Source organism: Elephantulus edwardii, unplaced genomic scaffold (assembly GCF_000299155.1).
Source record: "Elephantulus edwardii isolate Elephantulus edwardi_28Jun2011 unplaced genomic scaffold, EleEdw1.0 scaffold00002, whole genome shotgun sequence".
Classification (NCBI taxonomy): domain Eukaryota; kingdom Metazoa; phylum Chordata; class Mammalia; order Macroscelidea; family Macroscelididae; genus Elephantulus; species Elephantulus edwardii.
Window position 1 is genome coordinate 24,017,909 of NW_006399752.1, and position 13,442 is coordinate 24,031,350.

At 37.4% G+C, this 13,442-nt stretch overlaps 1 protein-coding gene across 2 annotated transcripts in view; it reads left to right on the top strand.

Annotated features, from left to right (window-relative positions):
- Window positions 1-13,041, top strand: part of LAMA4 (laminin, alpha 4) — a 229,742-nt gene extending 216,701 nt beyond the window's left edge. The window contains exons 34-38 of one of the 2 annotated variants that reach the window (XM_006879028.1): window positions 2,035-2,194; window positions 4,122-4,252; window positions 5,501-5,594; window positions 6,033-6,152; window positions 12,357-12,812. In XM_006879028.1, the coding sequence (XP_006879090.1) occupies window positions 2,035-2,194; window positions 4,122-4,252; window positions 5,501-5,594; window positions 6,033-6,152; window positions 12,357-12,502 (651 nt within the window). In that variant the 3' untranslated portion in view covers window positions 12,503-12,812. Of the gene's footprint in view, window positions 1-2,034; window positions 2,195-4,121; window positions 4,253-5,500; window positions 5,595-6,032; window positions 6,153-12,356 lie in introns of both variants that reach the window. The other variant, XM_006879027.1, reaches the window with a different exon arrangement.
- Window positions 13,042-13,442: the final 401 nt, after the last annotated feature.

Here is a 13,442-nt window from a genome sequence, read left to right on the forward strand (position 1 = left end):
AATATAAATTTAGGTTTGACTTTTACACAAGATCCAAAAACAAAACAAAACAAAGAAAAAAAGGTCCATATCTAAGATCTATTGTTAACTATACATACAAGGCAAAAAATCAGAGGGTTCAAGTTGTTAAATTCATTTAAGCAGCCCCAATTTCCTGACATTGTTTTTGTGTGTGTGTACGTGTGATTTTACTTACTTTGTGTGGTTTTATTTATTTTGATGTGATTGATACTATACACAGCGAAACAAACACTGATTCAACAATTTCTGTATAGACCTTTCTTTTAATTACACTAATTACGTTCTTTGAATTGTACAACCATTCTTATTCTTATTTTTGAGCCACTGCTCTCATGATTCCCATATAAGACCTGAGTTGCTGTGGTCGATTTGATCCTGTTTTGATAATTTGAGAATTTTTAAAAGTGCATAATGTTTAAAGCAATTTTCCCTAGTTAAGCTTTTCAGACCTTTAGCACATTTGGTTTAAGAAAACTGCAGAGGCATTTTTCATTTAAGGTTTAAAGACTATGTAGGACAATAGTTTGAGGGGTAATGACAATCTCTTTAGCAGAACGATTTCCAAAAGTTTTATAAAATCAGTGGCCGAATTTTCCTATAGTATGTTACAATCATTTCTCAACCTCAAAAACAGCTGATGAAGCAGAAATGTAAGCTGAATTAACAGTGAAGAACTTTGCTTGTCCTTAGCATTAGATGATCTTGAACACAGATGTTATTCTTGGAGGATGATGCCCACATTTATTTTTATTTCAATTTATTTTATGAGCTAGAGAGAGAGAGACGATGATGATTTTGGATGGATGGATGGATGGATGGATGGATGGATGGATGGATGGATAGATGGAAGGATGGATGGATGTTGTTAGGTGCTGTAGAGTCGAGTAAAATGCATAGTGACCCTATGAACAACCAGCCTGAAACCTGCCCTATCTTATGTCATCCTCATCTTCTCTGGGACAAAAGAACCAATTGCTGAAGTCATAGTGTCACTTCATCTCGATGAGGTCTTCCTCTCCTTTGCTGACCCTCCATCTTTTCAAGCATGATGTCTCTTTCCAAGAAATAGCCTCAACTAACTACTTGTCCAAAGTATGAAAGACAAAGCTACGTCATCCTTGCCTCCAAGGAACACTCTGGCCATACCCTTTCCAGAAATATCTGTTCTTTTGGTAGTTCATGGGATATTCAATACTCTTATAGATAGATATAAAATTTAAGGGAACTGGTGGTATAGTATATAACATATCCAGGTGCTAACCCCAGCCTTTCTGTGGGGGAAAGATGGGAGTCTTCTCCTATATAAATTTACAGTGTCAGAAACCTGAAAAGTGAGAATGGAGTCCACAGGATTGAGTTAGATCTGGAGCGGCTTAATGGCTTATCAGTAGTCTTATAGTAAAAATGTCAGTATTTCAAACCCACCAGTTACACGGCAGAAGAAAGATGAGGATATCTGCTTCTGATAAAATTACAACCTTGGAAATCCTCTGGGGCTGTGTTAGTCTATCCTCTGAGTGGGTTGGCATGAGGGAGAATCTACTTTAACAATCCACACCATGTAAAAATTTATACCTACAGTTATAAGTTACTTCTTCCATGTAAAAAAGTCCCATAGCTTCACTACTATAAGGCTAAACTATAAAATATAAAACCCCAACTTCAAAAACAAGTTAAAAATCAACTATCTTGATAGACATGCTTAGAAAGCTAGGATTGATAAAATGTGTAATTTCTTAGTTTCTCTTAGGGTGTACCCTCCTTCATTTTTCCTGATGTGTGACCTCATGCTTGAAAAGATGAAAGGTCACAGAAAAAGAAGGTGAACCTCAGTGAGACGGGTCAACACAACACTGCAATAACCGGCTTACGCATAACAGAGATTATGTAGATGGTATAGGATTGGGCAGAGGTTTTTTCTATTGTTCATTGGGCCATTGTTAATTTGAGTTGACCTAATGATAATATCTATGTAGTGAAAATAACTTTAACAAAGGTCTTCTTTTCTCTCAGATTAACTCAGTCTACAGTTTCAGTGGCTGTCTCAGCAATCTCCAGCTTAATGGGGCCTCCATCACCTCAGCTTCTCAGACCTTCAGTGTGACTCCTTGTTTTGAAGGCCCAATGGAAATGGGAACATACTTTTCAACAGAAGGAGGATATGTGGTTCTAGGTAACGTGACTCATTTTTGTGACGTTTGAATTATGAAATATTTCTTCTGACCAGGAAATACCCACATGTAAAATTTAAGAGTGCCAACTAACCTAGCTCTAAAAGTTGACTTCTTTCCACAACCACCATCTTTCTCCTTTTCCACTCTAAAGCAGAGATAGAGCTTTTATCCTGCCCCATTCACTGACCAGAACTTTCTCACAGCTGTCAGTGTAAGCAGCCAACCACACTTTCTTAAACTATCATATGCAATAGGATGACCAGAGTCAATATTTTCTCTTTGTGGTTCATGATTTTATTTTCTTTTCCTTATCCCACCAAAACACCTGCACTTAATATTCCTTTATCATTCATTAAGGGCTTTCATTGAATTTCACTAATAGAAAAACTAAAGCCTTGGACACTTTGAGATACATAGAAACCTGCACAATTTATGGACCTCCTAAACATTAATATCAGGAGAAATGAAAAAATAATTTATTAGGAGACACATGGACATTATAAAGATGCTCATGTTTGCAGTGAGCCTCTTGGAATGAACACAGCTATTCTTCAATAACAATTCATTTTCTTGGATCACTGTAATGTTGTTGTTAGGTATTGTTAAGTTTAGCACAACTCAACTTGACTCTTTGAACAATAGATCTGATCCTTGTCCTTTCCTGTGCTATCTTTACCATTTCTGATACACTCAAGCCCATTGCTATAGTTACTGCATCATTACCCCTGGTTAAAGGTCTTCCTCTCCTTCACCATTCCTCTACCTTCCCAAGCATAATGTCCCTCTCCAAGGAATAGCCTTTCCTAGAAACATGCTCAAACTATGTGTTCATCATCATTGCCTCTAAGAAACACTCTAGCTGCACCTTCTGCAAAGCATATCTGTTTGGAGTTTTGGCAATCCATAAGATATTCAGTATTGTTCTCCAACACCACAGTTAAGTTCTAAGGTGCCAATTGTTCTTCTGCCATCCATATTCATTGTCCAGGCTCTCAGATACATAGCAAGTGATTTAAAAGGCCATAGCCTGTATCAGGTGCACCTTAGTCCTTAAACTTATATCATTGATACTCGTTGTAATAGTAGATCCTAATTCCTTTTACTAATCTCACTTCCTCCACTGAAAGACTGTACTACTCAAGTATTTTTATTATTATCATTATTATTGTTGATTAAAAATTTTTTTAAATGAGGCCAGCTCCCTTGCTCAGTGACTTCAAAACAGAGTCGAGCTTCTGAGCTTCGGCATTAGGAGTCTTCCATGTGTGGCTCCAGCCTGTCTTCTCAACTCACCACGCCTCTTTCTGCCCTGCAGCAGACAACCCAGCCACACTGGCCAACACAGTGCTTGTCAGATGCCCCAGTCTGTGGATTTGTATTCAAACTACTGCCTCAGCCAACATTGTCATTTCCCTTTATTTATGACATATCAAATAACTTTGTTAATTGTAATTCATTTTTGCTCTGCTCTACTCCTAGTGCATATGTTATATTACCAATGGATTGTCCCCATCCACACACAAAGTTGTGTTATATTTGTTATTTCTCCCCTTAACCCCCAGAGATTTTCACTTTTTTTCTTTTCACATTTTTTTTTAAAAAATGCCACTTTCTACAATAAAGAACACTCATTCATTGTTATCAACTTGGAATTGATTCATAGCTGACCTTCCAGTGAGTTTTCAGAGGCTGCAAAAGTACCAGAAGGAAATTGCCCATCTTTCTCCAGAAGAGAATCTGGCAGATTTGAACTGACCACCTTGGTTTAGCAGTGTAATGTCTTACCCAGAGCTTACTTTCAATTACACTGTTAAAAAATGTCAAATCTTCAAAAGTAAATTAAAAGACATGTAGTTACAAAAATCACATCATAGTTACAAAATGTATGTTGCTGTCTTTGAGAACTGATTGTATTTCTCTCCATAGATGAATCTTTCAATATTGGCTTGAAGTTTGAGATTGTATTTGAAGTGCGTCCCAGAAGCAGTTCTGGAATCCTTGTTCATGGCCACAGTGTCAATGGGGAGTACCTGAATGTTCACATGAAAAATGGGCAGGTATTGTCTCAAAAAAAAAAAAAAAGTCTTTCTTCTCTGACCTTGAATTCCAGACCTGAAGCAAATTTATTTTACAGAATTAAGTAATCTTTCCTTAATGGTTTGTTAATGAAGGAAAAGAAAAAGGAAATGGGAAGAGATCTGTAATATAAAATTTAAGTACAGACAATACTTGGATTAAGATTACTATGTTGGGAATGAAAATGATTAAGAAAAAAATTCAAAAAAGGTGTCACAATTATTAAAGAAGCTGAAAATAATATCAGTGATAATAACATAACTAAAGAGTTTTAACTAAGACTTTGAATAGGTCTATTCCAGTTAAAATTCTTGCTGAGAATTTGCATTTCTTCCTCAGATTTACTGAATCAGAATCTACATTTCAACAAGACCCTTGAGGTTACTCTTATGTAAATGAGAATGATTACATAAAAATATAATGCATTAAAATGTATAAATAAGAATTATGTTATGCTTTACAAGAATCATCTGGTGATCTTGTGGATTCTGATTCAGTTTATCTGGCATGGCTGTTATGGTTTTAAAAAAGAGTTGGAAGAAATTTGTTTCTACCACTTGGAAGCAGTGAACATATCCAATATCAAGACAATCTGTTTAAAAACCTATCATCTATCTACCTATCTATATCTATGTATCTATGTATCTATGTATCTATCATCCATCTATCTATCTGTCTAATCTGTATGTGTGTGTGTTTTGTGGGTATCTGTGTACACACATACTCATCTTTAAAACAACATACTCATCTTTATAATATACTCGTCTTTAAAAATTAAAATAATTCATTCTGCTATTCTTTTATCTCAAGCTCTACTAGTTGGAGAAGTGCACTGCTAACCCCCCAAAACACACCTTTCTGGTGGATTTAATCCACCAGTGACTCCTGAGAATGATAAGCACGCTCCTGTCCTGTGATTTACAACTTCATATCCTGCAATGGGTCAGCTATGAGTCGGTTCTAACTTCAGGGCAATGAGATTTCGTTTGCTGTTTTTCATTTTTCCTGTTGTTCCTCTCTTCCATCTACTATCCTGTCTCACTGTTTTGTTCACTTTCCATGTAAAGCCTGTTAAACTATTTCTATTGCCTGCCAAACAGTGACCTCTTGTGTTGAAATTGCGAAGTTAATCATGAGTGGCTGTTTGTTGACGTTTGTCTGTGATGATACAAATATCGTGAATGTGAGGAGATGAAATGACATTATATAATAAATTCTGTTTTTGGAAGGTCATAGTAAAAGTCAACAATGGCATCAGAGACTTCTCCACCTCAGTAACCCCCAAGCAGAGTCTCTGTGATGGCAGATGGCACAGAATTACAGGTGAGAACAGGCTGAATCCTGGGCTTCCTTTTCAAAGACGGGTCAGTGAACCCACCTGTGAGGACAGAGCTTGGCAGAACTCTGAAGAGTTATTTGATAGACAAGGAGATGGATGGCAGTCTAGAGTTCGCCAGAAGAAAAACAGAAGCAAATGCTTTACAATAAAATTTATGTATTGAATGGCTTGGGAATGGGAATGTTGTCAAAATAGTTATTAGTTATTTAAATTATGGATAATTTATAAAGCAAACAGTAGCACAAGAATATCTTATATATACATTCTCAAAAGAAAATATTATTAGCTTGTTAGATATCAATGTTTTTGGTGATATAGAAGACAGTTTTATTCATTACTGTGATTTTAGTCTCCTCAATTCTTTCATGTAAAAATTAATCACTCCAGTGCCACTGATGACTGATTTCCATCCTGTGTTTCAGTTATTAGAGATTCAAATGTGGTTCAGTTGGATGTAGATTCTGAAGTGAACCACGTAGTTGGACCACTCAATCCAAAGCCAGTTGATCACAGGGAACCTGTATTTGTTGGTGGTGTTCCAGGTAAGGCTTATTTTAAAAGGACAAGTTTTCAAATCCAGGGTACCGTGGACTCTCATTATTATTGTAACATCATTGAGTAATGTATCTTCATATTTCATCCAAACAAAAAAAATATAAGTTAATTTTCATAAAAGAGTGTATACTGAAAATTGTGATCAGCCATGGTCACACCAAAGTAACACATAAGAAATCCCAGCATTCCAGCCAAAATATGTATTTATTATCCCCTTTGCCATAATCAACTTATTTTCTCTTTTCCTTCTTCAAACCTACACAATGTGAATATTACTCTAAAATATGAAAATATTGGAAGATTAGGGGTTTGCTGCCATTTGCTCTTTTCTGGTTCTCTGTCCAGGATTAGCTTGAAATGCAGAACAGCTGCAAACCATAAATCATTTTTCCTGCATGGCCGCATTCGCTCAGAGAGGTTCCCAGCTACAGTTCTGTAAAGATCATTAGTAACATTGCTGCTGTCCTTGCTCAAGAATACTGTACAGACCAGGGTGGTGAAAGGACACTGAAGGCCCTCCCATGTTCGTTTTTAACCTCTCAAATAGGGACTAGATCCTTAAGTTGAATACATACCTTTTCATAGATTTCACACAGTTGGAAAAACTAAATGCTACAACTGGCAAGAAGTCTACAAGAATATAAGCAAACTCTTACATCTAGAATTTGGAGGACATTTGAGGGAAAACATACAACAGTTCTTTTTTTCCTGTTTTAAATTGGCTTCTCTATAAAAGATCATAAATAAATCTTTAAAGAGAAGAGTGGAAAAGCACAGAAAATTAATCTTCTAATCTTGGGTTCTTCTCTAATAGTTGCTAGAAAATCCTTCTCTTTGTAATATGAACTGTTTAAATGCCAGTATTTACTATTTACAGAAATATTTGAGACCTTCAAAAAGCAACCAATTCTTTGCTTTATCTCCACCCCACTCCCAATCCCTCCCCTTTGCACTCTCCCTTCCCCACCTCCCACCTGCTGCCTGGCTTCAATTCTGAAAGGATTTTTTTGGCCAGGCAGTATAAGATATATCATTTCTTGGGTTTCTATATAGTTCTTCCTTCCTAAAACACAAAACAACATTTAAAATATTTTTTAAATTCCCAAGGTCCAACAAGGTCAAATTCAACATGGCCATGAGCCCTTTATGATCAATTTCCACCCTGCCGCTGCCTCTGGGTCTTCCTACACCTTCTGGGATTTGTTGTTTCCCAAGTGTTCAATGATGCTCTCTTTGTCCCAGGCTTCTGCACAACTGTTGTTATGTGCCATCAAGTTTCTTTTGACTCATAGCAACCCTACCTACAGCACCTCTGAAACCTACTTTATCTTGGTACAATTTCATTGTTTCTGACACATCTACCCCCATCAGTTACTGAATCAAACCATCTCATCGAGGGTCTTCCTATCTAGCCCTATCCCTCCACTGTTCGAAGCATGATGTCCTTCTCCAAAGACTGGTCCCTCCTGGCAACATGTACAAATGACCTTCAAAATCCTTGCCTGCAAGGAACAGCCTGGTTTCACTCTCCAGGATAGACCTATATGTTCTCTTAGCAGTCCATGGTATGTTCGGTATTCTTCTCCAGCACCACAACCCAAGGCATCAATCCTTTTTCTATCATCCTTAGTTATTGTCAAGCTTTCTGATGCATAGCAAGTAATTGCAAAGACCATGACTTGGATCAGGAACATCTTAGTCTCTAGACTGACATCGTTGCTTTTCAGTACTCTGGAGAGATCTCTGACAGCAGATTTTTCCCAATGCAATTTGTCTTTTGATTTCCTGGCTTTTGGTGCCAAGAGTGTTGATTGGCAAGCAAGTAAGCTGAAGCTGTTAGCAATCTCAGTCTCTTCTCCATCTATCATGATGTTGCCAATTGGCCCAGAGGTGAGAATCTTTGTTTTCTTGTTGAGTTTCAATCCATCTTGAAGGCTGTAGTCCTTGACCTTTAGTTGCCAAAGTCTCAGCTCCTTCTCAGTTTCAGAAAGCAAGGTTGTATCACCTTCATAACACAGGTTGTTGATGAGTCTTCTTGCAATCCTAATGCTACATTTCTCCTCATACAGTCTAATATAGGATACATCCCTGGTATACACCCTTCTTGATTTTGAATCATGCAGTGTTTCCTTGCTCTGTTCTGAGGACTACCTCTTGGTCCAAATATAGGTGTCATATAAGCACAGTCAAGTGTACTGAGATTTTCATTCCTTTCAAGGTCAGCCACAACTTGTGATCCACACAGTCAAATGCTTTTGCATAATCAATGAAACACAGTAGACATTCCTCTCTGCTTTCAGCTAAGATCTATCTAACATTGGCTATGACCTCTTGTAAACCCAGCCTGTACATCTGGCAGTTTTCTGCTGATGATTGTTCCAGTCATTTTTGGATAATCTTCAGCAGGATCTTGCTTGCATTTGATATTAATGATTTTGTTCAATGATTTCCACATTTTTTTTAAAAATGCAATTAAATATTGATCTCTTCCAGTCAGTTAGCCAGGTAATTGTACTCTAATTTCTTTGCACAATCTGGCGAGCATATCTATGGCAGCATCTGTTGTTGAAAGGTATCAATTCCCCATCAGGCCTGGGGCCTTATTTTTTGCCAATTCTTTCAAAGCAGCTTGAACTTCCTCCTGCATCACCATTGCCTCTTGTACAGGGCCTTAATCTGCAAAATGTTCTTTCTCTCATACTCTTTCAACAATCAGCTTCTCCATCATCTACCATCCACTCAATTCCAATCCAGCTTTTAGGACCCAATGTAGACATGTACACATATGTACCACACATTCAAACCATTCTAACCTTTGTGTACCCCTTGTTAGTATAGCACCTACAGTGATACACTGTTAAAATATTGCACTCACTGATTACAGAAAATATGGCTTTATTTGACATACAGCAAACATTATGGAGTGCCTATTAAACAATGGGCAAATTGGCAGCACCATGATAGATGGAGACGAAATTGAGATTGTTAACAATTACAGCTTACTCAGCTCCACTATCAACACTCTTAACACCAGCAGTCAGGAAATCAAAAGACGAATTGCATTGGGGAAAATCTGCTATCAGGGACCTCTCCAGACTGCTGAAGAGCAATGATGTCAGTCTAGACACTAAGGTGCACCTGATCCAGGCCATGGTCTTCACAATTACTTGCTATGTATCAGAGAGCTGGACAATGACTAAGAATGACAGAAGAAGAATCGATGCCTTCGAATTGTGGTGCTAGAGAAGAGTCTTGAACATAATATGGACTGCCAAGAAAACAAATAGGTCTGTCTTGGAGAGGGTGAAAACAATTATCTCCTTGGAGGCTAGGATTTTGAAGCTCTATCCCACACATCTTGGGCATGTGGCCAGGGAGACCAGTCCTTGAAGGCATCATGTTCAGAAAGGTGGAGGGACAGCATAAGAGAGGAAGACCTCAGATGAGATGGACTGATACAGTAACTGGAACAAGGGGGGAAGGTGTTAGTGTGTTGGAATTAGTGAGACTGGCTCAGGACAGGGTTCAGAGCTACTGTCCATACGGTTACTATGAGTTGCAGGTGACTCAACAGCACATAACAACATTAACCACTATGCTAGGAAAGAGAGGAATAAAATAAGAATGGTTGCTATGTAGCTCATAGAATCTAAAATATTAATTCTTTATTTTTTTACTCAAAGTGCTTATATATCAATCAAATATTTGTGTAATTTTTGTTGGTTTTTATAGCATGACCCTAGCTTTACACATTAGCTCATACTACTATTCTTATTCTTCACTACAAGAGTGATTAAGCTCCACAGATAAGGCAACTAAGAAGTGCCAGAAGCCAAACCTAGCCAAATATACAGTGGATAGAAAAAATTAACTAAGGAGCCAGCACACAGAAATTAGTGAGCCAGGGAGATCTAACCACCAGCCCACTTCACCATTACATTTAATTCCATCTAGTAATCATGCCAGCGAGCCTAGAACAAAAGCAAAAATCTTTTAAGCTAAATGTTTTGAAGTATATATTTTTGAGCTGTTTAAGATAAATTGCACTGAAATCACATACCAGGAATCATAAGCCAAGAATTAAGGGGGATAAAGAGAAGAAATTGGTATAAATAAAACTCTTCTATGCACCTGGATTCTCTCAGAATCTCAATCTCTCACACCAATCAAAACCCTGTTAACTCATTATTTCTATCAATAAAAAATGAAGGCGTTAAGAGACATAGAACCACACAAGATAAAGTCAACTTTATCACTTACAAGTATCATTTCAAAATTCAAATTACCACACACGATTGTCTGATAATTTATTCCTCTACTGAAAATCCTGGATCATTTTATGCATAGTCAAGCTTTCAACTTGTGGAGCATTCTCTCTTACAGTCATGCAATGATTTTATTCATCAGCCACTTAGGCTGAAGGGCAATTTTCTGTCACTTTATACAATTAATTGCATGGTAAATTATGCAGACATTTCTTGCTATAGTAATTATTATAGTAATTATTAACTCCAAATAACTTCCCTCATTAGCCAAGGGAAGAACTAAGCACATCTTCTAAAATTATTTCCTAAATGGAATGTTTCTAGCCTTGGTGGCTCAATGGTTAAGTACTCAACTGCTACCCTAAAGGGCAGCAGTCTAAACCCAACTATTCCTTGAGAGAAAAGACCTCACAATCTGCTCCTATAAAGATAAAGGCCTAGGAAACCGTTCTCTGTCGTGCAGGCTCACTGAGTCAGAATCGAGTGAACAGCACCCAATAGCAATGCCACCTTATAATCTTTGCTCATTTTTTATTCCAACAATGCAACACAACTGAGCAGGTCTGCAGAAGAGATGTAATCAACCTGCTCTATACACAAATCAATGGACTTGATCTCTTGAGCTCCCTCCAAATCTAAAACTTTATCATTCTGCATGAGATTCTATTTCTATGATTTATTTGTGAAATCAAGCTTCTGCATATACTTAAATCACATTGCTTAGAAAGCTTAGCACAGTGCTAGTTGCTGTTTAATTTGCTGCCTTATATTCTTTCTTGAGTTGCTAATTTCTAAGTAGTTTCCATCTTTTATCAGCTCTGGCTCACAGAGTTGTTTATACATAATAATCAGCTTTGACTAAATGGATTTTAATTTCATGATATTTTGAAGTCTCTAAATTGCTTTAAATTATATTGCTCCTATCATCCCAGCACATTTAATTGTGCCTATACAATTAATAAGCATAAGGCTTCTTCTAGATCTCTAATTAAGATCAGTAAGAACATTCCCCTGGCATACCACAGGGCACCTGTGCCCACACAAAGACAAGCTTGGTTTTGTTTTTTTTTTCACTATCCTACTTCTATTTCTGAAACATTTAGCTCAGAAAAATTAAAACTTCATTCATTTGAATTCATTATTTTCTCATTATATCTTATGAGCTTGGCAAAAAACTGCAGAGGCTTAAGGGTGCAGGGTAATGACATGAATTAAACAGAAACATTAACCAAGTCCAAAAATAGTGTGGAAACTAAGATTTCATCACTTCTCAGCAAAATATAAAAAATAATGAGGCCAATGTAAAATCAATGATAACAGCATAGGTGGTGGCTGTTAACTGCCATGGAGTTGGCCCTGCTTACGGAAACATCATGGACCATCAAACAAAACTTCCCCACTCTGCTTCACTGTCCCCATCACCAGCTGTGCATCAGACCACGCTGATCCAGGTGTTTGTTGGGCTGATTTTGAGCAGCAGATCAGCAGACCTTTATTTCTTGTCCATCTTAATTTGGAAGCTCCACTGGAGCCTCTTCAGTCACAGCAACATGCAAACTTCCCCTGGTGACCATGCAGGAGGAACAATGGCTAGGAACTGAACCCAGGTCTGCCTTCCAGGAGGCAGTGACTACCACTGAACCACCGCAACCTCAAAAGCATAGGTAGCACTGCTAAGTCTTTAAGTGTTCATGGTCATTTTCATTCTGAGGGAATAGCTGAATTATATAGATATTTGATTATAGAAAGCAAGACAAAACCTTCAAATAATTATAGATTCATATTACTCCAAAAGCAGGTAAAGTTTCCAAGGGATGAGTAAATGATACTTCATTTTGGATATAGAAGTCATCTTCATGATATGAGCAATTATTATGTACGTTTTGACCACGAAATATAAATGTTTTCATTTCTTTCTCTTGTCAGAGTCTCTGCTGACACCACACCTGACCCCCAGCAAGCCCTTCACAGGCTGCATTAGGCACTTTGTGATTGATGGGCACGGGGTGAGCTTCAGTAAAGCAGCCCTGGTCAGCGGCGCCGTGAGCATCAACTCCTGCCCCACAGCCTAGGTCACGGAGTGGAGCTGCCCCAGGATAATGTTCTTTAGAGCACTGAAATCAACACAAAACCTTCCTGCAGGAACCACAACTCTTCCTCCCCTGGAAGCTTTCAACTGGTCTAGAGGGATGACTTAAATGAATCATCAGGGACTGAATGTTGTTTGTTATTTTGTATTTTAACTCTTGCCTTGGATCCAAAATGTCTGCAATGGACAACAATCAAAGGAGTGTTTAAACCTACTTGTATGGACAGCACACTTACTTCCTACTGGTGAAATATACTGTTCCTGTTCCTAATAAAATAGAAGGGATTCTAAATAAACACTGGCACACATTTTTAAAGTGTGGCTAGATTCTGAGATTCATTTTTCTATTAAGGATGATAACTTTCAAATTCTCCTAAGTTACTTTTCTTTACTTTGAAAGACATACTAATTAATATCTAAAATTAGATGATATGTTTTCAGCATTTCTTCTCTTTCTGGTCTATTAGTATAACAATAATATTTTCGATTTGCAGCTGTTAGTAAGGTTCAATAAATTTCTAATTAAGTCTTTTTTAAATGATACTATAAATTTTCCTAGATAACAACGAAGGAATTCAATTACTATTTCTTTGTTTAGTTTCTTTCTTTAAAGTTTGTGTAAGATGTAGGAGGAGGCTCCTGTAGGGTACTTCTTGTAATATATAGAAATCATCAGGGGGTTACAGCAAAGAAGGGAGACCCATAAAATTCCATTTAAAAGCATGAAAATTTTTTATTAAATGGCTATTTTCCCCATATACCTGTAACACAGCCAGTCTTTATTTCTGAAATTGTATTTTCTTTTCATAGTCATCCATATTAATTAATTAATAAAGCCTAGCAAAAGAATAGGGAAACCTGGTGGTGTAGTCCATAGGGAGTTACGCTGGAAACACAAAGGCAGAGCCTTTCTGGTGGCTTGG